The following is a 27780-nucleotide window of genomic DNA, read 5'->3' on the forward strand; positions in this document are numbered from 1 at the left end:
ACTTGACTTTGCAGTTATTAGAAAACTTTTTTTTAACCTGTTTTTAACCCTTTTTTTTTAATTTTTTTTATTCAGACAACTTTGTCCATATGATGTGCACCCTTTTTTCCCAACAGGAGTATGTTAGAATTCAGAAATCATTGATTTCTTTTGCACCTCAACTCTTTTACAAGTGTGAAAGTGTTTCAAAATTTTTTTCCGGGTTTATTGTCTAAAATTAACAGTCAATTATTCCTACTTACATTAAAGTGCAGAGGATCTTACCCTGGTTCTTAAGGTCACATGTAGAGGATGTATGAAAGTTTGATGAAGGTTTTCTTTCACAGAAAATGGTCTTTTGTGTTTTAAAATAGAGTTGATTTGTGGACTTTTGCTAAGAATACTTTGTTTGGATAAAAGAAGATGGAAGGAAAAGAAGGGGAAATAAAGGGAGGGGCTGAGGGGGACAAACTCTCTTGTTTGGGTAAAGGATTGGGGGAAGGAAGGGGAAGGAGAGGAGGGATCCATTTTCCCTCTTTCTGTAATAAGCATAATCCCTCCATAATTGGAGAGAGGGAGGGACAATGGAGCTCACCTCCCCCTCCCTTTCTTTTCCCTTCCCTTCCTCCTCTTTCCCTCCCCTTCCTTTCCTTTCTTATTTGCTAAGTACAGATTTAAAAGAAAATAATTGTCATAAGGCGGCAGTTCTATTGATCTGAATGCTGTTCAAAAGTTTCTTTTTAGGGAACAAATTTTAGTAATGTCATTCACTTCAGAGTTAGTATGTTCGCCATGTAAAGATGTAACAATATACTAGTTTGTGCAGCTGCGCTTCTGTTCCCGGTAGATATAAAAAATTTGCATAGGTCTATTCTATCTTCTTGAGTCCTCCAACTTTCATTTCATGTTTATATTTATAAATTTCCCATGTTCAAAATATTGCAACATTGAGGGAAAGGAGAGGTGTGGAGGGATGCACAAGAATTAACAAAGTGAGATAAGGGTGAAAGAGAGGACCACATTAATCACGTGAACTACATAGAAAATCCAAGCGAGTTAAAACTTGGGAATATTAGTAAGGGTATACTGGGTATTTACTGCATGAAATTTCTTCAAATGGTATGTTGCAATATATTTGAAAATTCTTAAAAAGGTCAACACTACAATTTTTTTGAATGGATGTATCTATCATCCCCTACTTTTACTGGATTTGCAGTAATTTGTGTTCTAGAGTAACTTATTGTTTATAATTGTTTAAATTTTTTTTTTTTAATTCCATATATTGTCGATCCTATTTTTTTTATTTTATTTTATTGTTCATTTCATTTCCCGCAGGAATGATCAAACCAAACTCCTTTTCTGTACAACTGGTATTCTTTTACGGCAAATTGCGGTATGGGGGTTACTAATATACATGTTATCTGCATAAAACTTATAATTTTATAGCATGACCTTATGGTGAATTTAAAAATATTTTTGTTTGTCTCACATTTTTAGTTGATTCCTCTATTTCATATTATGACTGGGTATTAAGTGCTTTTGAGAATGTACCATTAGCACCAAGGAAAAATTATTTCCAACACTTCCTCACATATCCAGGGTGAGACAAACTGCCTATGGCAAGGCAAACAAGTGAGATAAACACCTTTTTGCATGCCTGATTTTAGCATTATGGTCTAAATTTCTAATATAATGGCTCAATCTGCTTAGCAAGTCTTCATGTGTGCTGGAAATGCAAACAGTCTTCTTTCTCCACAAGTGATTTATGTTGGAGTAAGCAGTAGGATAGGCAAACTGTCTATTAAGTCTCTTTATTTTATCATTGTCATGTGGTCTTTTCTACTTGCCTAATATCAGGGTAAGCTACCTAGAAACTTTGCACATTTCACAGCAGCACCTTAGAGTTGAAGCAGCCAAAAAGTTTTGCAACTGAACCTCTGAAGCTGTTTAAAATAAATCGCCATTACAAGCAATAGTTATGCCAAAGCTTACCATGATCCTTGGTTGAAAGTCTTTGCTTGAAAGCCAATTAGGCTGTTATGAGTAAATGTGTTCTTGCAGTTATTCAGCAAAAAAAGAGTTGCTAACCATGATCCTTGGTTAAAAGTCTTTGCTTGAAAGTCAAAAAGGTTGTTTTGAGTGAATGTGTTCTTGCAGTTATTCCACAGTACATAAATATTGCCTTGGGGTTTGGTTTCGTGTCTTAAATGGAACTGCATTATCATTCAATGACAAAGCTTGCTCTCTCTTTAATATATTTTGATATCTTGAGTGTCATATCATATTCATCTAAATCCATGTATTATTTGTTGTATATTTGTTTTTATCTTTCCTTTTTCATCTCTTCAACTTCTATGAAGTGTCAAACTGATACTCTCAGTTCAAAATTGGAAGTTTCTGTACTGTGTAGCTGATACTTGGCATTGCTTCTTGAATGTTTTAGACATTTATCTGTACAAGCTTGTGGATATGATTGCTTAATTGTTTATTATTATATAATATATACATGTTTATTTCTTTTATAGGGGAACAAGAGCTTTCATGGTGTTACTCATGTTATAGTTGATGAGGTGCATGAGCGCTCATTATTGGTGAGTCATCAATTTTGATATTTATGATTCATGGAGAGTTTGGTTCAGTTAACAAAGCAGTTTCCATGATATTGTTTATTTTCTATTATTTATATGGAATATTTTTATTTACCCTACCTGCGTTTTATTAGCTTCCTAATACAAGAGTTCTATGTATTCTTTTCTCTGCTGTATGTTGCAAAATCTATTCCTTTTACACATCATTAAAACTATTTTAAAGATTGTCACAATCTACTTGAGAGTTTTGGTTGGACCTTTTGGAATGTAGTGCAATGGAGTAGAACGCATTGCAACATTTAGCTGGTATTTTTTTTTTCTCTGGAACCTCAGACCAGCGGTATCTAAATCCATTCCGATTTCCAACTCTCTACAATATCATACAAATCTCCCCCTCAAGATTCTTAACCCATTCAAACTTATATTCAAACCCTGACAAAGTGCTAATCCATTCCAGTTTCAGACCAAACTAATTTAGCAAGTTATGGGTTTCCCAATCCATACCACCGGTATGAGCTCCCAATCCATCTTCTACCTGTTTGTTTAACGAAATGACCCCTTCGTGTAGGCAAATTCTCCAATTTTCTAAAAACTAGAACACAAGCAGGTATATCATGAATTAGGAGCATCATCGTGATAATTTCAGAATGTAGTCACAAAATAAGTGACATTGTCCTGGAACAATTCAGAAGAATATAAAACATGAAAGAAGACCCGGGAGTTTTGCTCCAAGCCTCCAACCACACACCACATAAAATCACCATGAAAGCACTGCTCTAACACCTTTTCTCCTTACTTTACCAAACCCCTATTATAAATGTGCAACCAATCCATAACCTTTAAACAAAAAACCCAAGACTCCTCGTGCTTGTTCAACAACCTCCTCCATAGGCTTCTTGCTACTTCAGAATGAAAACTTGTAAACAATGCTTCCTATTAGCATACCAAAGCAAGTAGTTATCCATTGAGAAATTAAACCTAGCCCATGCATTTGGAGCATTTCATTAGTATTGATCATCCCCAATGCCAAAGTCCACACAAATGTCCTCACCTTGAGAGGAACCCTATCCAAATGGAATTTGCTACTAGAAATTGAGGGGGTTAAACAGTGGCGGATCCAGGATTTTCGAACTGGTGAGTCGCCATCAATAACTGATCACTTGTTTCAATCCAAAAATTATATATATATATTTCACCAAAATGATTTCAATCCAAAAATAGGACATAAAAATCCATACTACAAAGTATTTAAAAATTCAATCTTACAAGTTAAAAGTACGTACTCTAAATAAATAACATGTTACAAACAAATAGTATTATGAAATTGTTACATTAAATCAACTTTATGATTTTTTACTTAATTGATAAGCTTTGTGGGAAAATATTAAAATTGGTTGCGCAAATATAGTATAAATAGAAACAAGAATTATTAAAAAATTATACGGAGTACAAAAAAATAAAATAGTAAGATAACTTAAAGAGACCTGTTATTAAATGTAACAGGTCTCTTAAATGAAAAAAAGAAAGCAGCAAAACAAAGATTCATATTCAATGTCAGCAGAAAAGAGACCAGTTATCTAAATAACAGGTCTCTTTGTTATTTATAAAAATCTGACAAAGTGTTAGGCAGCAATAGCAGCAAAGAGACCGCCTATCTATAATAGGCGGTCTATTTGATATTTTTTTTTTTAAAAAAAAAACATTTTTTTTTTTTTTTTTTTTTTTGCTGGTGAGTCACGTGACTCACCATGCACCTACATAGATCCGCCCCTGGGGTTAAATCAAGCAACTTACATAGATTTACAAGAAACCGATCCTGAAGCAACTAAAACTTCAGTACCTCTAGTAAAGAAGTGAGCTCCTTTACAATTGCCTGTCACATGGTGGCAGTGGTGATGTTTAAAACTGTAAATCCCAAATGTTATCACATTTAGAACAACTGATCATGGACATTGATCACCTGATCAAGAGAATTGAGCACAGAAAGACTGCTCCACTTTTCAAACATCCTCGCAGAAAAAGAATTCTCGGGCCATCTCCTACCTTAAACCTCAATAGGTAACACCTGTGAAACGAACTTTTTGAAACCACCATGTCTTCCTTAGGTCCCTCAACAACAACAATAACAACGAAGTCTTAGTCCCAAAATGATTTGGGGTCAGCTAACATGAATCGTCACAAGTAGCTGTGTGTCTCCCTTAGGTCCCTCAAGTCATTTAAATAATACTGCATTTTCAAAGCTTGATGAATTTTTTGATTTGTATCTCTACATACTTTTTAGCTTTTGGCTGTCTGCACTCTGCAATAATTGAAGTGATATTAGGTCATGCTGATCATTTATCATTGTGACTTGTGACATAAACAGGGTGATTTCCTAATTATTGTCTTGAAAAACTTACTGGAAAAGCAAGCTGCATGTGGCACCCAAACATTTAAAGTTATACTCATGTAAGGGGATCATTCTGAACATGTTTTGGACTCATGGACTCTTCCTTTTTATTACTTTTTTTTTTTGTCTAATTTACAAGTGCACAACATTCAGGTCTGCAACAGTTGATTCAAGTTTGTTTTCAAGGTATTTTGGGGACTGCCCAGTGATTACTGCTGAAGGTCGAACCTATCCTGTGTCAACTTTTTTTCTCGAAGACGTATATGAAAAAACCGACTACCATCTTCCGTCGGATTCCCCAGCCTGTTTAGGTTTTAAGACATCTGGCCATGAGGTAATTTTTATTTATAATTATATCTGTTTCGGGTTCCTGCCAATATTTAAGTTGGTTGATCTTTTACTTAAATTCTATTATTCGTTTTTCCTTTTGTTGTTCTTGTAACTTTGCTATTTTATTTTTTATTTTCTTAGGCTAAAATGCTAAGTAAAGAATCATCTTTGAGCAAGTGCAAAGCTCAAATATCAAATATATATAGGAAATTTTTAGAAAATAACACCACAAATTTCTCAAAAATTGGATTATAACACCACAAAAACTCAAATTTTTATCATAACACCACAAAAAAAATCCAAAAGTTTGATTTCACCACTATTTAATGGATGAAATCCGTTAGTGGGCCCCACTCTGAACACGTGTCAATAAAATATTGGTTTAAAAATAAGATAAATAAAAATAAAAACAAAAAAAAGAAAAAAAAGAACAAAACCCTAAACACTAATCCAGCCACCAGCCCACCACCTACTCCTCTGACCCCACCGCCGGCAACCCAACTCCAGCCACCGAAACCCCCTCCTTCAACATCGAAATCACCGGCTATCACCCCTACCAACCCCCGCAAATCCCACTAATCGGTGGAAACCCCCACCACGAACCCTGAGCCGGCGACGGCGAAAACCACCCCTGCCCTTTGCCTCACTGCGAAATCGAACATTCTGGGGGCTTTGAAGGTCGATTTCAGCCGTTATGAGGGTGAAGGGTAAGGCCAGGGTGTTTTCGGAGAGGAGGATAAGCGCATAAGTGGTTTTTGCGGTGGTGTGAAGGGGCTGGGCTGGTTTTCGGGGAGTGGGGATTGGGAAGGGTGGAGTCGTCGTTTGTAAGGGTGGTGGTTGGGCTGGTTTCGACGGTGGCAGGGGGATCCGATGGCCGTGGTTGCTTTCCTGGCGGTGGGGTCACGGCCACCGATGTTGGGCCGGTGGCTGGGTTAGGGTTAAAGGTTTTTTTCCTTTTTTTTTTTTATAATTTTTGTTTTTATTTTTATTTGTCTTTTTTTTTTTTTTTTTTTTTTAAAAAAAACAAATTGCTTATTGATCCGTGTCCAGAGTAAGCCTCACTTACGGATTCCATCCAAAAATCCGTTAAGTGGTGGTATAATCTAAATTTTGGGGTTTTTTGTGTTGTTATATTAAAAATTTGAGAAATTTATGGTGTTATTTTCTAAAATTTCCAATATATATATTATTGAGAAAAATAAGTACTGACTAGACAACCTCAGAATGTTGCAAGAAGTAATGCATGTGATACATTATACATTTATTATCACTTTTTTGTGGACTACCTCTTCAGCAGGACGGAGATTCATTGATTTGGGTAAACCTGAAATTGATGAGTTTATGTGCTGGTTACATGACAAAAAAGCTTCCTTTATGTTTATGTTTAATGGATTTAGCTGGCTTGCTTTATTGGAATCTTTGTCTTGTTTTTCTTTCTAATTGATTGTAGCCAATACAATTAGAATTCATTTAGACTACAGTCTTGTGCACTTGAATCTAACTCGTATATGCCAGTTTTTTTTTTTTTTTTTTTTTTTTCATCTACATAATATATCCCCTGTTATTATTTAGGTGCAGCACAAACTTTATCACACAATTATGAAAAACACTGTTAACTAGTCCCCACATGACTAACTCATTGATTAATTTTTCTAATCACCCAACCACTCCCCATAAACTCATCCCTGTTAATTAATAAATCCACCCCATCAACTTCCAAAACCATATCCTCCACTAATATAGAATCCACTGCCATTGCCACATCCACCATTGCCTCCACCATCAGCTTCAAATTAACTAAAAAAAAAATCCTTTCCTCCTTCACAACCGTTGCACTGATCTAGCTAGACAGGAGCATAAATTCAAAAATGAGAGAAGAAAAAAAATTAAATAAAAATCAAGAGTCCACTATTAACACCAATAAGAGGAGACAAAATTAACTGAGAATAATTCAACCCGCTTTGAAGTAGGTGGTTGAATTTAGATCTAGCTTAGTGGTTGAATTTTTGTCTTTGAAGTTTCAGAACTGAAACATCAGGTCGAATTTGACAACCATAGGTTGAGTTTAGCCCTTTTCCGTCAATTTGCTGGAAATTAGTGGTGGTGGACCGCTGGAGCTTATAGAGCTGTACAATTGGTCTAAATTGTAGCAGGTCTCTGTTAGTGAAACAAAATCACAATGAAATATAATAAGATACCAACAAATGGAAAGAAAATCGGTCATATCCCGGACTCTTATAAGGTTTTGAGCAATTAGGGAAACTAAATAAAGATCTTTAAATGTGTTTCATTTTGTTCTAGGTACTTCAAATTTCTGTGGGGCCATTGCATCTATGGATTTTGGTTCAACTTAAAGAAGCAAGATTTGTTTGTAGCTTGATAGATAGATAAATTATTTGGCTGGTGGAGTGGGATGTGGTCAAATAATCTTATGTTTGCTAATAAGTTACAAACTCCTATTTATAATGGCTGTTTATTGCATTGAGAAAAGCACCATGGTCCGAGTTGTCTTATTATATTGTAGATAGTGCCGTTTTAGGATTAGGACATTGATCATCCCTTCATCCGTAGTTGTTCACTCCACCATTTTTGAAGTTAGAGCTTATGAACTTTGACCATGAATTCCCATTGAAGTATAAGAAAAAAAACATAGTTAGGTCTATTTTTTAACATCTTGAGTCATGTAATGTGAGTTTTGGGTGAGTTAAAGAGATGTTGTACTATTGGGGATTGGTTTTAGTCATTTTAAGTGTTGCAGTTAGAAAGAATGACAACTTTTTTATTTCCAGAATACAGTTAGTGTGCCAGGTGGATATGTGGATAGAGCTGTGTAACTTGTGTCCCTTTAATGCACCCTATGGGGATATTTTCGAGGTTGCTTCTTAGTTACGCATAGCATGATGCCCAATTATTCTGTCTAATAATTTTCATGGAGGTCTCCCACATTCTTTTATTGTATACTAGATTCAATGTCTATTTGTGATATATGAATATTTATTCTTTTTGTTAGAACAGGAAAATGTTTTAATGACTTTTTTTTGACTGAAAATTTAATTGTCAACTTTACACATTTGAAAATTTACCTGAGTTAGTCTGGATGTTTTTTTCCGTTTTATGTGATAAGGTGCTGAACTGTAAAAAAAAAAAAAAAAGTTAACAATTCCAAATACTGAATCTTTTAGAAGTGTAAGTCATAACATAATTTTTGTTTGCTTCTTTAGATTGTTGGAGGTTCTATTGACAACCGTAGAGGAATGAAAAGTCTTGTCTTATCATCGATGGGCGACGAAACTCTTCTATCAGAAGAATGCATGAACCCACACTATGACCCCAGTGCATATCAATCATACAGTGAGCAAACAAGAATGAATCTGGTATAATATTTGATCCTGTTGTCAGGGGTGTCAATTACATGCTTGTCATGCTTCTTTGTTCTTATTTCAATCAACTATGTTTCTGTGCAGAAAAAATTGAATGAAGATGTAATTGATTATGATCTTCTTGAAGATTTGGTGTGTCATATTGATGAAAACTGTGGTGATGGCGCAATTCTTGTTTTCTTGCCTGTAAGGTTTTTTCTTTCTCTCTCTCTCTCTCTCTCTTTTTTTCCTTCTTTTCAGGCATCCAAAGATTATTGTGTATTATGTTAGTTAGTTGTTACTGATAGAAAGTTTGGTTGGAGTTATTGTAGGGAATTTCAGAAATTTACAGGTTACATGATAAGCTGGCTGCTTCTTACCGCTTTGGTGGAGAATCATCTGAATGGCTTTTGCCTTTGCATTCATCTGTTGCTGCAGCAGACCAAAAAAAGGTGTTTCGGAAGCCACCCAATAACATGCGTAAGGTATGCTAGCATTTTAAACGATGATTTCTTTTTAGGATCAGATGTCAGCTTTGTGCGTTTTTCCTTTTGGTGTATAAGGTCCATGGCTGTATAGCAGGAACAACAAAGAATAAGCATTTGTTTATAGAATTCTACCACTGCAGATGAATAATTATGTTTTGAGATGTGTATGGTAAGGAAGGGTAACTTCTTAATAGATATGGATGTGACATCCCTAATTAATATGAAAATTATGGCATGGTCTTTATGGTTAACATGAAAATTATGAGAAGATCTCATTGAGAAATTGGATGTAATTTTATCTCTTGAACCATTGTATTTTAAATGTGATGTGCAGAGGTCATATCATATGAATTAAGTATAGCTGCTTTCCTTTTCCTTCTTTGCAAGACTTGTTATGCTTTGTTAATGTGCTTTAAGAATTGCACCTAAGGCATTGAGGCACTAGGCAGTTAGTATAGAGTGCTTTTTGCTCTAGGCAAGGCACATTCAAAAAGGCGCTTTTGAAGACTCAAAATTTTTAAATGTTTATACAGTGTGCCAAAGTTGAAAGTGGTGCACCTAGGCGCAGCAGAATCCCTCTCGCTTTAGGAAGCCAAGATCTTTTATATACATTGCAAGAATATAATGAAACTGACTCATTAGTGTAGACTTCAGTTACTGCTTGATAACATCCAAGTTGAGAAACAGCAACCCCCCCTCCTTCTCAGTCCTTCACCCCAGCCTTTTAGAGGATGAACTATTTGATTATTCTTGGATATGGATTAAATTGATATCATCTGCACTATTTTGTCATACATGCAGATTATAATGGCAACCAATATTGCAGAGACAAGCTTGACAATAGATGACGTGGTGTATGTGGTTGATTCTGGTAAACACAAGGAGTACCGCTATGACCCACGAAAGGTTTCTATAAATCTTCTTAGCTTTATGAAATGTGATGGCTGTTTGATTTATTGATTAAGTTATTGTTACTTGTCAATGGTATTATTGTCTAAGTTGCTCATGGTTACTTCTAGAAACTCTCAATGATGGTTGAAGATTGGATATCCCAAGCAAATGCAAAACAACGACGAGGAAGAGCTGGACGAGTAAAACCTGGTACTTGCTTTTGCTTGTATACGCGCCATAGATTTGAAAAAATGATGCGATCCTTCCAGGTATACCATAGTGCCAGAACTAATATTTGTAGTCCATGTCCATTTTGTATGCCATACTTTGATAATTCATCTAATATGTCCCTAACTTGCTTGATTCTGAAGGTTCCTGAGATGCTTAGAATGCCATTGGTAGAATTGTGTCTGCAGATTAAGCTGCTTTCCCTTGGTGACATAAAACTCTTTTTGTCCAAGGTATGACCTCGAAGATTATCAGAATAAAATTTGAGGCATGATACTTATGTACTGTAGTTGTTTTTTTACTATATGTGACCAATAGACTGCACTCTGGGACACTTGACCATTGAGATGTAGGGTAGCGTTTATTTTTGGTATGTTTATATGATTTTAAGATTTTGATTTTGTTTTCAGGCTATTGAAATGCCGAAGGATGAAGCTATAGATTCAGCAGTCTCATCATTAAAAGAGGTAGTGTTGCTTGGCTTCCAATATTCAGGTTTTTTAGTATTTTCTGCTCTGATTTTGAAAGAGCTCTTCGATATTGTAGAACATAAATCTGTTTATGAGAATCAAATTTATGGCATCCTCCATTTCTATTAGATTATCTTAAGATTTTCCCTCTTAGCATCCTCGTTCTGAAGACCAAGGCGGCAGCAGAAAAAATTATCATGCTTCTAAGATTACAAGATTGTAGCTTGAACGTGAAATTCTTGCCATTCGCCTGTAACAGAATACCTGAAACAACTGCCAAGGCCGCAAGTTGCAGGCCTATGCTTCTTGTGCTTTGAGCTTTTAAATTCTACTGAATTTTGTCCTACTTACCTTGCAACTGAGCAAAAATTTCAGTACTTTTTTAGAAAAATTATCTCTATTCATTCTTCTGCCATGAAATTGTTAGATGTGTCATACATCCAATAATTCATATATGAAATGTCTTGTTAGTATGAATAAGCTGTCTATCCACAATAATTTAGCAGGTGTTTTTTTTTACTCTTAGACACAGTGGCCATTGCTGAGGCTCACTATTTAAGATAGGCCCAGAGCATACATTTTTTACTTTGAGTAAAAAGAATGCATCATAAAAAAGGAATTAGTTACAATACAATTGAGACAAGTCTTCTAGGAAGCGTTAGTAAGGGCATAGCTTGCCTGTCATGCTTCCCAAGTTCCCATAGTTCTGTCATAAAGGCACTGAAATAATCAATTTAAGTTTCTCAGCATTATCTATCTCATCACCTAAGAGGCAGTTTCCGGTAAAGGAAGCTAGACTGAAACTCTATTTCAGATACTGTCAGTGGTAATACTTTGATGTCCCATGTCATTTCTTTATAACCATCCTAAGAATCTCCAAGCCAGCTGAATTTACAAACAACCATCTAATGTTTATTTCTCTTAAAGATGATAGACTTGTAAACGCTGACACCCATTATTGTTAATATAACCTTATTTTCAACATCCTAAAATCCTGCCTTAAATGCAAATGTTCCTGCTCTCTCTTTCTCTCCCTTTTAATTTCAGTGGTTCATATTCTGATGGTAAAATGTTTTCTATTCTTCAGGTTGGTGCTGTCGATGAAAATGAAGAGCTAACTCCCCTTGGGCATCATTTGGCCAAACTGCCAGTTGATTTGCTGCTTGGCAAGGTTTAAACACCATACCTTTTTTTTTTGTTGCCATTTTCCCCCTCTAGAAATCATAATTGAATGTCAACTGTGTTATGAAAAGTACCTTGCTAGTGCGTGCGCACTAACACACGCACACACACACACGCACACATACACACACATCGTATATATCACCATTTGCAATTTTGACGCTATTCACACACTTCTCTTTAACCACATATTTTGATTTTTATGTATGGAGAATATAGTCATGTAAGGTCTTTTATTTTGTCTCCACATATAGACTTTGTTAATATGATCCTTTCATGTACTTTCTCTTAGACATAAGGTTAATAATGTGCAATGTGATGCGTACATCCCTTTTGGGGTAATATTTGGTGTGTGTGTGTGTGGAGTGAGAACACATGTGGTACATAGATCTTGATTCATCAAACCGCTTAGAGCGATTTGGTGAGTTATGGCATTTTAACTCTTACAACCCCCCCACTCTTAGTTTTTTGCTCCTTTTCCGTAATTATATCCTTAAAGCTAATTGAAACTCAAACTATTAAGAGTGAGTCCAATAGGTGAGAATTCAATGGGTCTATTGATAAAAATACTCATTTTCTCTTCTCATTTAGACTCCGTTGAAGCATTCAAGTTCTAAGTTAATTAATTTATTTTAAAATTTCAACAACTCAAATTATATATGTAGTGATTCAATTTTTTTTTTGTTTGCGTGTGTGTGTGTATGTGTGTGTGTGTGTGTGTTTTAGAAGTCCAATATTCTTACCTTTAGGATATTTGTGCTCTCTCCTTATAAAAATTCCTTCTAAGGCTCTGTTGTCGTCACCTAAAATCAATAATATTTAGTAAAGTATAGGAAGAATAAGCTAAGTTAGTAAAAGTAAATTAATTTCAGGAAAAATAAGTTCTATTTATTTTAGTAACTGTATTGAACAAATATAATAAATCTGTATAAGTTTAACTCGGTAAGTAAAATAATTTCATTTCCATTTAAATAATTTAGGTTCAGCAAATCTTGATCGTTAGTTCTATGCTAATCCAATGATCATTAGGGCTGAGGGCTGTAATAGTGCCAGTAGCCACATGAAGTTGCTTTTGAATACCATTGTATTTTTTTCCTTTTGCAGATGATGCTATATGGTGCAATATTCGGATGTTTATCGCCTATCCTGTCAATTGCTGCATTTTTGAGTCACAAATCACCATTTGTTCACCTGAAAGATGAGGTTTCTTGTATTTGTAATACTTGATACTCAAGCATAACCTTTATGATTTAAAAAACCTAGTTCAGTGATGAGTTTCTTTCTGTTTGTCTTTCAGAGAGAATTTGTTGAACGATCAAAACTGGCAATTTTGTCAGATAAGACTGATGGTTCTAGCAATTCATACGATAATGCTAGTCAATCTGATCATATCATAATGATGATTGCCTATGAGAAATGGGAGAAGATTCTCCGAGACGTAAGACTTTGGCATTTTTACAGCAATACATGTCTTTCAATCTAGTACTTCTTCTGTTTCTTCTTCGTTGCACCATCTCCCTAAAAAGGAAATGTCATAATAGTCGCAACATTTTCTTATTAAGTACAATTTTGTTTTTTATCTAGACTGGCCTATATACCCTTACTTTTCACACAGGGACCTTTTTCCACTAGCCTAAATTCATGTAATTTCCTTACAATACCCTTCATATGCCCCTATTTTTTCTCCTAAACTTGTATTCTTGAAACAGTTTGTGTTTATAATGTGAAATTATAAGCAATTGCAGTCTTCCACATCAATAATGCTCTTAGATTTTAATTAAATCTTAGAATGCATGTCACATTCATGAGTTTAGCATGTTATCTTGGGATCTGAATTATATCTTTCTTGATTTCACTTTTTTTAATTCCCAGAAAGGGGTTAAGGCTGCTCAAAATTATTGTAAAAAATACTCTCTCAGCAGCTCAGTTATGCACACAATACGGTACTTATTCATCTTCAGCTTTTCTCCTGCTTGATATTTATTGTTCAATTCGTGCATTTTTTTGTCAAACTGTTGAGTATGTTGTGGCATGTAAATTAGTTATTTTGGTGAGAATATATGGTATTAAATGCTCCCTCTGTTCCTATATGAATCCATCACTTGGGATTGCGATGAGTTTTATGAGAGTTTATTTGTATTGCAAGCAGGGTAAGTGAGTGATTATAAAAACAAAAATGTGGGGATCATGAAAGAGAGAGAATGAGAGAGGGAGTAAGTTTTTTTTAATTATTTAAATGGGAACTGTGTAAGAGAGAAATAATAAAATAAAATCTTTTGAATGGGAATTATGGGAAGCGAGAGAAATAATAAAGGTGGAAAGTTATTACAAATAGATGTGATGCATTAAATTTGTAACAGCCAAATAAGGCAAGTGATTTATTTAGGAACAGAGTGAATAGATTAGAACTAATGTGAGTGAACCATTTTGGAGTGTAGTGTGTTTCCAGTGAATGCTTCTGGTAGAGAGCCTTTGGAGAACTAAATCAGTTATACATGAATCTCAATTAAAATAGAACATAGAAAAGGAAAGCTATGCACTAAGTTTATTCCATATTAAATACTACTCCCACTGTCCCTTTTTGATGTGCCTGTTACTTTTTTGGTGTCCTAAAGTGATGTGCCTATTTCTAAAAATAGCATGTAATCATTACTTACTTTTTTTTTTTTTAATCTTTCTCATACAAAATACACATATGCCCAAAAAATCATTACTTACTTTTTATCTTTCCTATACATTATTCCTCTATTCCATCCATTCTCCTTGATTACCGTGTTTTTTGAGAAATAGGCTCATCAAAAAGGGATGGAGGGATTATATGTATAAAAAACCGGTGAGGTCTTTTGTGGAAGACTCTTGTTGTTGAATGCCTTTTTAGTTTATATCGAATGAGCATTTCATAAAAATTGTAATATAGACTTTAAAGTTTGAAATCAAACTAGAAGCATGAATGTAAAACTATCTCTATTGTGATCGGACTCAACTATTAAAAAAATGAAAATTTTGATATTTGCTACCAGGAAAAACACCTCGATTCACATTTGCTACCGTTTTAATTTTTTCTTTTTTACTTTGATAACACCTAAATCAGAGTTTATTAGAAATTACTACCGGTTAACGGAATCCGTTAGTATTCGTTAAGTTTATTTAAAAAAAAAAAAGAAAAAAAATCCAGCCACCCCTTCCCCTCGGCTGCCTCCCCTCCCCCTCCCCCCTACCGGCAGACGGCGCCCAAAGCTTTGGCCGGCGCCGGTGACGGCGACCCCACCCCCCTCCCTTTTCCCCACCCACGAAGCCAACCCCCCCTCCCTTTCCCCCACCCACCGAAGCCAACCCCACCAAAATCAGCCCCCCTCCCCGTTACCCCCACTGGAAGCGACCCCCACCCCTTCCCCAACCCAAAAACCGACACCCCTAACCCTAAACCACTAGCGCGAAACCACCCTAAACGGGTTTTAGGGTTTCGCTTATGGTGGTTTTGGGGTGATGGTTTAGGGTTAGAGGTGGTCGAAAAGGGTAGGAGAAGGGGAGGGGGTCGATTCCGGTGGAGGGAACCGGGAGGGGGGCTAATTTCGGTGGGGTAAGCTTCGGTGGGTGGGGGGTTGGCTTCATGGGTGGGGGAAAGGGAGGGGGGTTGGCTTCGTGGGTGGGGAAAAGGGAGGGGTGTGGGGTTGCCGGCGCCGGCGCCGGCCGCCAGCAAAGGGGAGGGGGAGGGGTGGCAGTTGAGGGGAGGGGGTGGCTGGACGGTGGTTGGGCCCCACTAACGGAAATAGATACGGTGTAAGGCATCGGGTAGTAATTTCTAACACACTCTGATTTAGGTGGTAGCAAAGTAAAAAAAAAAAATTTAAAACGGTAGCAAATGTGAATCGAGGTGTTTTTCCTTGTAGCAAATGTCAAAATTTCCTAAAGAAATAGAGGGTTTCGTGATTCTCCTCCTGCTTTTGTTGCTTTGTCACCTGTGAATAAGCTTTTATATTGACTTCAAGTAGGTGGAGCACCTAGGTACCTTGCCTTTTTGAAGATCTGAACTGAAACACATGACTCTTTACGTGATTTGTGTTCTGATTTTATTTGGTTTTTTTTTATTTTCCTTGGTTTATTTGCTTCAGTCATGTATACTGTTATCAACCTAACGTTGCCTTTGGATGCTATTTAAAATTGTGGAGCTTTATTTTAGAAAGTTTTCTGTTTGGAATTTATGATATTTGTATTACTGATTTAAAGTTTCAGAATGTTTGATGGAAAAGATATATTGTCAGTCTTAGCTTTCACTGTGCTGACATTGCAAAGTTGGTTTTTTTTTTTTTTTTTTTTTTTTTTTTTTTTTTTTTTTTTTTTGTAGAGATATGCGAGTGCAACTTGGAACACTATTGGCAGATATTGGTCTCATCCATCTCCCTGACGATTATCAGGTTGCCTTTTCCACAAATAATTTGCATTTTTGTCGGTGCTTGTGCATTATTTACAATCGCAAAAAAAAAAAAAAAAAAAGATTAACTTTACAATTTCTAATCACATCATCATGAATAAAGGCAATACCTTGTTCATTTGAAGACCAATATACCAATTGAGGTGTTTAGGCGTGAGACAACGGAAGTTGAAGCTTGATTATAATCATGAATGAATTAAATTAGGATTTGTATAGATGTCATTTGATTGACATAAGAAAAATGAGTATGTTTTATTTCATAGAAAACAGAAACTCAGTTAGCTGTTTGATAACAATGTGGGTAATGTAATTCTTAGGAGTTTTCTTGCCACAAATTGAAAACTTTCTGATTGATAACTTATGTATTCCATGCTGAGCTCTCTGATCCAATAAAGCAGTTTAGGATCAATAGGAATTTCATTTTCTGCAAAGTAAACCTTTTTGGCAATCACAATTTTGGTCTAACCAAATCTAGTTTGTATCTCTCTTTAGCTAAGCTTGCTAGATCGGTGTATATTTTCATCTTTATCAATAATTGACTTCTCTTTCCTCGTGATTATTTGTTTTCTTGCTTCTTGTGTGTGTTGGATTGGATTCAGGGTAAGAGAAAAGGAAATCTGGATGGCTGGTTTTCTAATGCATCACAACCTTTTAACAAGCATGCTAATCATTGTGCAGTGGTGAAGGTAATTATATGTCATCTCTGTGCTGAATTATTTTTTGAAGTAAAATTCATTAGTATTAATGCTGTTGATTCCTGCATCTGCTCTTTGAAATCGTTTTAAAAGAACTTTTTGAAGAAAAATTTTATTGGTTAAGAATGACAAGCAGAAAATTTGCAAGGAGCCTCTTAAAGAAAAAAGTGGTGGTAAATATTTATTATTTGATGTCAAGGCTCATGATCAAGATTTCTGTTCTGGAAGATCCTGTCATCCGGCTCATCCCTCCATCACCAAAAACTCAAATAACAATCAAATATGAGGATTTTATTTCATTTTTTTTTCTTTTCAAAAAAGCAATTCTACGCTCTCTCTCACAACTCTTACATAATTAACTTGTTGATCCAGCAGACCCAGTAGACAAGAAAATTATTCAATTGCCAATCTGAAATGGTCTACTCTAGCTAGCTTACAATATGAAAAAATCACACATCAGAAAATGAATTGATGATGTTGCCTCATCTTCTAATTCCTAACTATTATTAATAAGGTGTTTGGTTGTGTGGGATTTATAAACAAGGAAAGGTATCCATTTCCTTGCTTTTTCCCTTTGTTGACGTTTGGTTCAATTTTTTATTTAAAATTCTCTCTACCCATTTCTCCTGTGTAAAATCATCATGTAAGGGGTTAGTGTTGTTTTTCACCTCCTCAGATTTTGATTTTGTAAATCCCCCATTGCCATTTGCACTGCCTAGTCTCATGCATCATTTAATACCATTCATCACCTCTTCCCTCTACTGCTACTACCTCAACTTACCCCCTTTGTCACCCAACACTCCTTCAACAACAAACATTCCGCCTCTACCCTCAACTTCACAACTGCTCAAGCCTAAAATCCATAGCCTTCGTTTGCCTAACAACTACATCATTCTCTCCTCTCCTCCCTCTTCATCTGTGATCACTTAACTAATATCTCCACCATTATCTTATCTGCATCAAGGCTCGCCATCAGAAAGGGGAGAAAATGGCCATTTGTTCAAAGCTGCACTTTGTTTCCCACAATGGCCAGCCTAGATCTTCAGCTTTGTGGCTGAGATCCTTATTTTATGGACTGATTTAACCACCAAAGGACTAATTTGAGACATGTAAATGATGAAACCTGTTCAACTAAATTTGGAAACAAAGAACGTTGGTGGTGGCAACTGCAAAGGAAAGAGTGTTGGTGGTGGGGCATGGTGTTTGAAATATATTAAGGTTTTTGGGAGGATGGAGAGAAAATTATTGAAAGATAATAAAGGTATTTCTTAGGAAAATCAAGATCTGCATTAATGACCCAACCAAACAGAATTGGCAATGGGAGGGTTCTGATTAATTTCTTTTCCTTTACTGATTTCTTTCCTCTCATTTCAACTACCACTAGGACCTATTTTTTCCAACTTAAAAAGGTATATATAAAGTGGGTCTGAAACAGTAAAAATAGTTTTAAAGTGTAAAAATCGGTTTGATTCCGTAAATTTAAGTTTTATTCAGTAAAAAAAAGTTTTGATTACTGAAAATTGTAATACTTATGCAACAAAAACAGTAGTGAATTAGTTTAAATCAGTTTCAATTAGTAAAAATGAGTTTCACTTCAATCAGTATATAATTTCAATCCAGGAAAATGCAAGTGAAGTGAATAAGACCTTATTGCTGACTCTTTTCAATCACACTCAATCCAAAGTCACATGACCAAAGGAAAATAACAAACTCTACAGAAACTCCATGGCGAGTTGGAGCTTATTCTGCATGTTTAAGTGGACCGCCTAACAGGAAAAAAGGAAATTTTAGCACTGCGGTAAACTTGCCTGAAAACAACAATCCTGGCCTCCCAAAAGTGAAATCTGCTGAATTTAATAATTACTATAATGAAAAACTTCTGAATGCATATAAATGAAAATACTTAGTAGTTGTGAAAGATATTAATAAGGAAATGCAATTTTGATGTTAGAATCCAAACATAAAACATTTGATGAAAAATTTGAAAATATATGACATTACAGAGTATGCTCCATTATTTTTCAAATGCACAGCCCTATACCCTCTCGTGTATATCAGATAACAAGCTAATAGTTACCATGCCCATTCTTGGTGTTAAAATATCATTTTTAGATTGCACCTATTATACCTTATATATATGTGAGAACTCTTTCATATGTGAAAACACTCTTTGTGTTCTAAATTTTTACTAGTATGTTTTAAATATTAGATCAGGCGTTCTAAATTTTTGCTCACATGGTCTAAATATTGAATGAGTTAAATAAGATGTTCTAAATTATTACTCACATGTTCTAAATTTTAAATTATTTGTTCTACATTTACTTATATGTTCTAAATTTTAAATCGTATGTTCTAAGATTTTTAATCATATGTTTTTACATCATATTTTCTAATTTATTACTTGTATGATCCAAACTTTTACTCACATGTTCTAAATTTTAAATCGTATGCTCTAAGATTTTTAATCATATGTTTTCGACTTTAAATCATATTTTTTTTAAAAATTATTTCTCATATGTTCCAAACTCTTACTCATATGTTCTAATTTTTACTCATACATTCTAAATTTTAAAGGAAAATTTGTCAAAAAAATCTTTTAAATGCACCATTTTGCGAAAAAAAACCTATTAAAAGCTTTTTGGCAAAAGAAAACCCGATTTTTAACATTTTGGCAAAAGAAAACCCGTTAGTAAAAATTTTTTGTTCAAGACAACCTAATACCTCTAATTATCTTGATTAATCTCTAATTTCTTCTAATCAACTTCTAACTCTAATTTGACCATTTAATAATTAAATCAATTTATAAATAAAAACAAAAAACACAAACCAAGCAGTCACCCCCTCCCTTTCTTTCCCACGGCAGTCGGCGCTATCCCTAACCGAGCCGTAGTTTTGAACCACGTACACCCAGCGACCCACCTCCCTTTCCCATTATTAAAAACAGGGGAGTTGTTGAGCTTGACGCCATTAATGGTGACGTTGTCATCCAAATCGAAGGAAGTAATGGAGAGAGAATTGTTAGGGAGGAGAGTAGAGAAAGCTGAAGCCTGTTGGTGAGCTAACCTTATAGCTTGTGGTGGTCAACATAGTTTGGCTATTGTTAAATGGCAAGCTGAAGATGATGAATTAAGCTATATATGAAATAAATGTTCTTATCACGGACCTTATATTAAAACAGCGGTTTTGTTCCCGCTGCCTGACCTCTGTTTATGTTTGGTTGAAGGAGATGAAACAGTTATGTAGAAGCGAGGGAAAAAATGGAATTGGAGGAGATGAGGGGTTCAGAGACGAAAGGGAGGGTGAGAAACATGGAATTGAAGTTGAGTTTGAGAGGATTTCGCCGGCATTGTTAATGGTTTTGTCGGAAATGGAGGTGAGTTGAGGAATGAGGAGAGAGAAAATATTGATGGAAGTGACGCCATTGTAGATTGTTTTTGAGGTCTCTAGTTTTTGGGAAATGGAGGTCTCGGCCGGCAGTGGAGCTGAGTTGTCGGGGGTTGCGGGTTCAAGGCGGCGACTCAGTTGGGGGAGGGGGGCTGATGCCATGGGAGGGTGGCAGGGATAGGGTGGCTGCCTGGTGGTGGGGGTGGTGGTTTTTGCTTATTTTGTTAAAAAAAAAAATTAATTTAATTATTAGTTGGTTAAGTGATCGAAGGTAATTAGAAGAAATTGAAGGTTAATTAAGTAATTAGAGGCCCTAGGTTGTCTTCAACAAAAAAACAATCAACTTCGGGTTTTCTTTTATGCTAAATCTTTTAAAAGGTTTTTTTTCGCAAAATGGTGCATTTAAAAGGTTTTTTTATACAAATTTTCCAATTTTAAGTTAGGTCTCCTTAATTTTTACTTGCATGTTCTAAATTTAGAACATCTACGTGAATAATAGTTTAGAACATCTAATTTTAAATTTAGAATGCGTGAGTGAAATTTGTAAAACCCTATTTGAAATATAGAACATGTGAATAAAATTTCGAACCTTTAATTTGAGATTTAGAACATGCGAGTAAAAATTAAGAAAGCCTAATTCATAATTTAGAACACGTGAGTAAACGTTTGGAACATACAAGTAATAACTTAGAACATATGATTTACAATCTAAAACATATGGTTAAAAATCTGTGAACACACAATTTAAAATGTAGAACATATAAGCTAAAATTTAGAACAATTAATTTAAGATTTTCAACATGTGACTAATAATTTAGATAATCTTATTTAACTCAATTAAGATTTAGAACATATGAGTAAAAATTTAGAACGCCTTATTTAATATTTAGAACATATAAGTAAAAATTTAGAATATAGAGAATGTTCTCACAAGGAAAGAGTTCTCACATAAACAAGGGGTTCTCACTGGTGTTTGGGTGTTTCCCCTATATATATTCCAGTAAACATGTAAATCATTCAAGTAAATGGGTCTTGTAATTCAATTAATGATTTCATTTTCACCAAGATGTGTCGTTAAATTGATTCAAAAGTATCTTATCCTCCTAATTAAATTAAATGCTTTATCAAGATCTTATAGTTATTGGCAACTAAGGCAAATATTTGTTTGCAGGCAATATTATGTGCAGGTCTCTATCCCAATGTGGCTGCAACAGTGGAGGGTATTCATGCTCCAGCTCTTGGGAATCTAAGGCAATCACTTAAATCTATATCTAAGGGCAGACCTGCCTGGTATGATGGAAAAAGAGAAGTTCATATACACCCTTCTTCTGTCAATGGTGATTCAAAGATCTTCCAACATCCCTTCCTTGTGTTCCTTGAAAAGGTCAGTATGATTGAGATTTTGTTTCCTCCATATAGTCAATTCTTGTTTTGTCATTGTCATTTGCAATAATTGGTGGGAAATATTTCTGTATGCATGTGACAAAATGGTTGGATCTGTTGAATTTGATTTTTTATTCGGTTAATCCAGTAAACTTCAAATTATGTACACTCCATCTGATCATATCGCAATCTTGTCTGTGTGAGCATATATCTGAATCATTTCATCATATCAAGCTCACTAAATCTGGTGATATGATTACTAGTCAAATATCCCGGATATGTCTCAAAGAGGTTATATAATGCAGCATGGGCAGTACTCACTGCTGGTCTGGTAATATTCATTGATGCATATCATGGAAATGAAAGGTGTAATGACCTTTGATCAGTACAAGCACCTTGACATGGTGCCCTAAGCTTTTGTTCCTTTCAATATGAATCCCATATGAGATTTAATTCTAGATTGTTTAAAATTAAATCTATGAGAGTGATGACTAGTGCTATACTTAGGTTGAAACCCACAAGGTTTTTCTACGAGACACTACAATCATCTCTCCATATTCTCTTCTACTTTTTGGTGGTTCCATACAAGTTCAGCATCAGGTGAGTTACTTTGCCAGATACCGATTATAAATAAATATCAACTTTGATAAATGACTATCCTTTTTTACTTGTAATTATTTTGCCGTTTTTGGACATATATGTGTTTAATTTGCTTTAAAACTTGTGTTATCGATAGGGTCTAGTATGAAATTGTTTTATTTGGAATTAACCTTATTCCTGTAGGTGATATTCTAATTGCATGGTGCAATCTTCCCAAACTGTGCATTAAGTTTGGGTGATTTGATTTGAATACCAATGTAATTTCCATGTTTGAAGTTCTTGCTATACTATTCAGTACTCTGTATTCACTTAATCTCTTGAAGTATAGATATTATTCTCATACCCTTTGTGCACCTTGACTATGTTAAAGATATTTGTGGCTGTGTCAAAAAAAAAAAAAAAAAAAAGATATTTGTTGCTTGCTTCATACATGTAGAACCTTTTCCATCATCAGGGAGAGCTAAGTTGCATAGAGAGTTGAGCATAGGGCAGGACATGGTCTGATATTGGGCAAAGCTGCATGGGTTTGGCATCCTCACCCCCCCCACCCCCCCTCCCCTGCGCTCTTTTCAACTGGTGATTTGATGTTTCAACCTTCTAGAAAATAAATTTTAAGACATTCACCAATTCTTAGAAAAGTCCTGCTTTCTTGTTTAGTTGCTAGGTTAGGTTTTTCACACTTGCCCATGCACATTTTTTGCTATCAATATCTCTAATTATACACTCGTAAAAGTTAAAATGTTGAAAGTATATATTGAGGCAAATTTAAGAAGACCCCACATGACTATATTTTTTATAACGTGTGTCACAAAAGGTCAAAGCAGTTTTTATGGATAGTGTAACATTTTACAACGTTGCAATTAAAAAAGAACGGAAGAACCGAAGAAGTATATTTTGCAATAATGGCATGTTCTTCGGCTCACTTTCATGCATCTCTCTTGGTAGGGAGTGTTGACCACCATGGCCGGTGGTCATCTTATTCTCATGAAGTGGAATGAGCTATGACAAAATAGTTAGTTGATTCATGTTTATGTTGCCCCTTTTTCTCCCATAATCCCTACTAAGATAAACTAGAAAATTCTCTTTGAGAAGTACAATTGTAAAATATTGGTATTGCAGTTGGGACTTGTAACGGTAGATGGTTGGTTAAAGGTAGCTGCACCAGCACAAACCGCTGTGCTATTCAAGGAACTTCGATCAACTCTACAGTCTGTTCTTGATGGATTGATCCGTAATCCACAGGTAATCCCCTTGATCATGTCACCAGGTTGTCACTTTATTACAAAAAAATAGAAAATGAAATAGATGTTCTTGAACAAACATTTTTTTATTGTTGTGATTACTTAAGCATGGTTGAGAACAGAGGACATAGACTCATAGTGGTATGGACAGCCATATCTCTGGAAAAAAAAAAAAGCCAATTAGAAGAATATAAATTGAAGCATTTGGCTGTTACTAGTCATGTGAGACATATAATGTTTGAAGAGGTTCAAAGCTTTTGTTAAGATAAGCTAATATCTTTTGGCAAATTGGTCTGGAGGATGTATTAGAAGTTTCTGTTATCAGTGACCAATGGAAGCATGAAAAAGATTAATACTGCCTTCGTCCACAAATAAACTTGTATAGTTTTAATGTATGTCCACAATAATAGTCATGTTACTTTGTATGGAAATATCACTCAGTTTTAGGCTCAACTTAATATATCTACATTTATCTTATATTGTGTTATCTGAATCTTTAGTTTATTTTATTTTTTATAATATATCTGAACTTATTTTGTTTCAATTGCCTTATATGTGCATGAAACTTTTTAGTAAAATTTAGAATTAATTTTGTCTGAAAAAAAAAAAAAAAAAAAAAAAAAACCCTTTGATCTGTAAGAAATTATTAATTTGTCAGAACTTACATAACTTTTCCAAAGTTATTTTTCCTTGCCATGTGGTTTGGGTTTTAGGTTAATTATACATCATCTTCTATAAAGCCTTCCCTTTTCTAATTTGGATGGAGTATTTGTGGATGATTTTTACATAATTTGTTGGCTTATTGCTATTGGATTTGTTGTGGAGGATATGAAATTTATGTAAAAGCTAGTCTCGTCCTCATTCATGCTTGTGTTGTTCGGTCACTTGGCAAAGACAAATGCTCAAAGGGCTTTTCTCTTTTGGTTTTGTAATTTCTTAATTAAATTACTTATTGTTTTAGACATCAAGTACAGATGTACATTGATAAATGATAATTCTTGCACCCAAAATGTAAATTGAAAAAGTCAGCTCATATATAAGCTCACCTCTGATTTTTTTTTTTTTCCTTTTTTTGGTTTGGGGGGGGGGGGGGGTGATAATTGCATTTCTTCCATTCCAAACTTATACCAAATGTTGAAAGATCTTGAAAAAACTTAAAATTAGATGTGGATGAAGAGGAACATAGTGTAATGTTCGATGCGGAGTAAATTAATTGGTTATCCACTTTTGTGACTATATTAAAGGATTAAACATTCTCTCATCGTCGTAATTCAGGCAAAAGTCCTGATTAAGTTTGAAATTTTATTGTTTATTTTATTTTCCTTGATAAACTAGAATTTAATTTCTCAAACTTCTTTTTCTTTTATTTGTTTTTATTTTATAAATTTGCAGAGAGCAACAGTTGAGAATGAAGTTGTGCAATCTATTGTTCACTTCTTGGTGGAGGAAACCAAACCTCAGGCTTAATCAGCAAATCAGCAATACAGGTTAGCACATTATGATACTCTGTGTCTTTCACTTACTCTAGAGTCTACTTTGGCCTATATATGGAAAACAAACCCCCCCTTGTGATAAGCAATATTTTGTATAAAGCGTTAGGTTTTTTCATTTGTGGGAGAACTACCCCTGGAAATAGTGGTCTTTATGTAAACATGCATAAAGATAAATAAAATAAGTTGGATCTTACATTGGCAAAAAGTTTATAATTCCTAACGATAGAAAGCCACCATATGGTCACTATGTGATAGGAATCCTACTTACATGTTCTTCTCTTATTTTCTAGAGCAATCTCCTGGATGCATTTTATTATAGAGAAGGCGCCTTATCGGAGTGGAGCCTCTCACAAGTCAACCCGGTCCGAGTATGCATGCAAGGCCTTTTGGGAATTTTGGGGGGTGGGGTATGGGAAATCCCTAGGTGGGGATTGATCCCATGTGACATAGGATTCCTTACACCTAGAAACCAAGTACTACTTGGTGTTATCCTAGACACATGATTGTAGGATAGATGAAGGTGTTATTTGCTATATTTGTCAAGGTGTTAGCATAAGAATTCAAACCAAAATTGCTTTATGGGAAGGCAATATACCATATATTAACTAGTTTTAGGCTCAGGCAATGTCTCGTGTTACTGCATTATTTCCATGATACAAATCTTTATTAATATTTAAATTTTATTGAATGACATGTAATATGGTAATAGCTTAGTGGTTAACACATTGGCGTTTAAACTTGAGTTTGCGGGATTAAATCTTGTAAGAGCCATATTTTTAAACATGGATCGAAAATTGGATTAAATGAGGAGAGCGTCGCGTGGCACCTAAACTTCTTTAGGAATGCCTTTTAATATATAGGAAAATTTGCTAATTGCAGCCATTTAAAGTTTGTATTTTGCAAATAGCACCCTAAAAGGTTCTTATAAATTGTAAATTGCAATCCGATTCAACTTTTTTATCGGTTTATGTGTCGAAAAATATTCGGTTAAGGTTTTTATGGGCTATTTTAACACTTAAGGGTCCAAATTGAGCTCGGAATTAGCAAAAAAAAAAAAAAAAACGTAAGTGTCTCGTTTTGTGTAACAAAAATGTATCAGTTTGTGGGCAACTATTTTTAGTTGTAAAAACAAAGCACTTATGTTATTATTTTGTTAATTCCGAGCTAAATTCAAACCCTCAAGAGCTAAAATGGCCTAAGAACTTTTGGGTTGCAATTTATTTTTTAAATGACTGTAATTTGTTAAATACAAACTTGGCTGCAATTTACAAATTTTCCTAATATATAGTATAGATTTTCTAGTGAGTGGATTTTATAATTGTATTGCTCTGTATCTCAAGCTCCACCTTATTGTTCTTCATGATGATTTTTCACGGATTACGATGAATCCCATTTGAAATAATTGTGAGTAGCTTTTAAAATCATCTAATACTCCAATACTAAAATTTTCTCTTTCTTTCCTCCACCTTTCACTTCTTATAAGGTCATTCTTGGACCGGGGATAATAAATTGAAAATTTTATTCAGAAAAACCTTTTAAAATGAACATTTTGTTCAGAAAAATCTTTTAAATTTTTTTTTGCTAAGAGAAACCTGTTTTTAAAATTTTTTTGTTGAACACAGTTAAGTGAGACTTTTTGACGTTGACTCATACTTTTCCGGTGTTGACCACCCTTTTTCCCTCATGTGCGACTCACGTGACACTTAAATCACTAATCACACCCCCCTTTCCTAACTCCCCTCCTTTTTCCCTCCAATTACACACTCTCTCTCCTGCTCTCTCTCTCCTCTCTTTGAACATGCATCGAGGCAATTAATCCCCTCTCTGCCATGGCTGCAACGAAGAACTGAAGCTGCATTCAATTTACAACAACCCAAAAATAGTAAGTTTAATGTTAAAATCGATTCTTTTATTTCAGAAAACATAGCATTGATACTTTACTCTTCTGCTCTATCATAGCTAAGGACAAAGCATAGCGCACTGCGTCATCATCAAGGGAGCGGAAAGCCACACTCACACCTCAAAACACCTCCTCGAACCATAATTGCTGCATAATTGAGAAAGTTTAAAAATGGGGGAAAAAACCCTAATTTCTAATCATAGTTTCAAAAAACTGAGAGATGGACAAATTAAACATTTACCTCTGGTCGAAACTTGTTGGGAAAGCCTTCAATTGCTTCGAATTAACTGAAGTCCAACAATGGCGTGTGAACACAAAGCAGAGAAAGAGGAGAAAAAGGAAACAGAGAGGGAGAGGGAGAGATAGAGAGAGAGAGAGAGAGTGTGTGTGTTTAATCGGAGGTTTAATTAGAGAGAAAAGAGAGTGGAGTTAGGAAAAGGAGGGTGTGATTAGAAAATTAAAAATCACGTGACACGCACATGTAGGAAAAACGTTGGTCAACGCCAAAAAAACAAGAGTCAATGCCAGAATGTCCCACTTGGCTGTCTTGAACAAAAAAAAATTAAAACTGGTTTCTCTTAGCAAAAAAAATTTTAAAAGGTTTTTCTGAACATAATGTTCACTTTAAAAGGTTTTTCTGAAATTTTTTTACTAATAATTTAAGGTGGTAACGAAAGTCAAACTAGGAAAAATATAAGTGATTAGAGGTGGTATTGTAAGGATATAAAGTGTTTATAAATAAAATAAT

General features: G+C 34.9%; 1 protein-coding gene across 2 annotated transcripts in view; it reads left to right on the forward strand.

Moving 5' to 3' along the window:
• LOC145562432 (DExH-box ATP-dependent RNA helicase DExH7, chloroplastic-like) overlaps positions 1–25825 on the forward strand; it is a 41674-nt gene extending 15849 nt beyond the window's left edge. Inside the window, exons 14-35 of one of the 2 annotated variants that reach the window (XM_081622707.1) lie at positions 1315–1372; positions 2505–2570; positions 4933–5015; positions 5110–5290; positions 8508–8660; positions 8751–8852; positions 8978–9130; positions 9935–10039; positions 10153–10293; positions 10396–10485; positions 10663–10719; positions 11810–11893; positions 13009–13107; positions 13202–13342; positions 13777–13847; positions 16250–16319; positions 16936–17022; positions 21587–21799; positions 22306–22398; positions 23518–23640; positions 25032–25126; positions 25423–25825. In XM_081622707.1, coding sequence (XP_081478833.1) covers positions 1315–1372; positions 2505–2570; positions 4933–5015; positions 5110–5290; positions 8508–8660; positions 8751–8852; positions 8978–9130; positions 9935–10039; positions 10153–10293; positions 10396–10485; positions 10663–10719; positions 11810–11893; positions 13009–13107; positions 13202–13342; positions 13777–13847; positions 16250–16319; positions 16936–17022; positions 21587–21799; positions 22306–22398; positions 23518–23640; positions 25032–25106 — 2245 coding nt within the window. In that variant the 3' untranslated portion in view covers positions 25107–25126; positions 25423–25825. The remainder of the gene's footprint in view (positions 1–1314; positions 1373–2504; positions 2571–4932; positions 5016–5109; positions 5291–8507; positions 8661–8750; positions 8853–8977; positions 9131–9934; positions 10040–10152; positions 10294–10395; positions 10486–10662; positions 10720–11809; positions 11894–13008; positions 13108–13201; positions 13343–13776; positions 13848–16249; positions 16320–16935; positions 17023–21586; positions 21800–22305; positions 22399–23517; positions 23641–25031; positions 25127–25422) is intronic. The other variant, XM_081622708.1, reaches the window with a different exon arrangement.
• Positions 25826–27780: the final 1955 nt, after the last annotated feature.

This window comes from Chenopodium album, chromosome 10, assembly GCF_948465745.1.
Source record: "Chenopodium album chromosome 10, dcCheAlbu1.1, whole genome shotgun sequence".
Lineage (NCBI taxonomy): Eukaryota > Viridiplantae > Streptophyta > Magnoliopsida > Caryophyllales > Amaranthaceae > Chenopodium > Chenopodium album.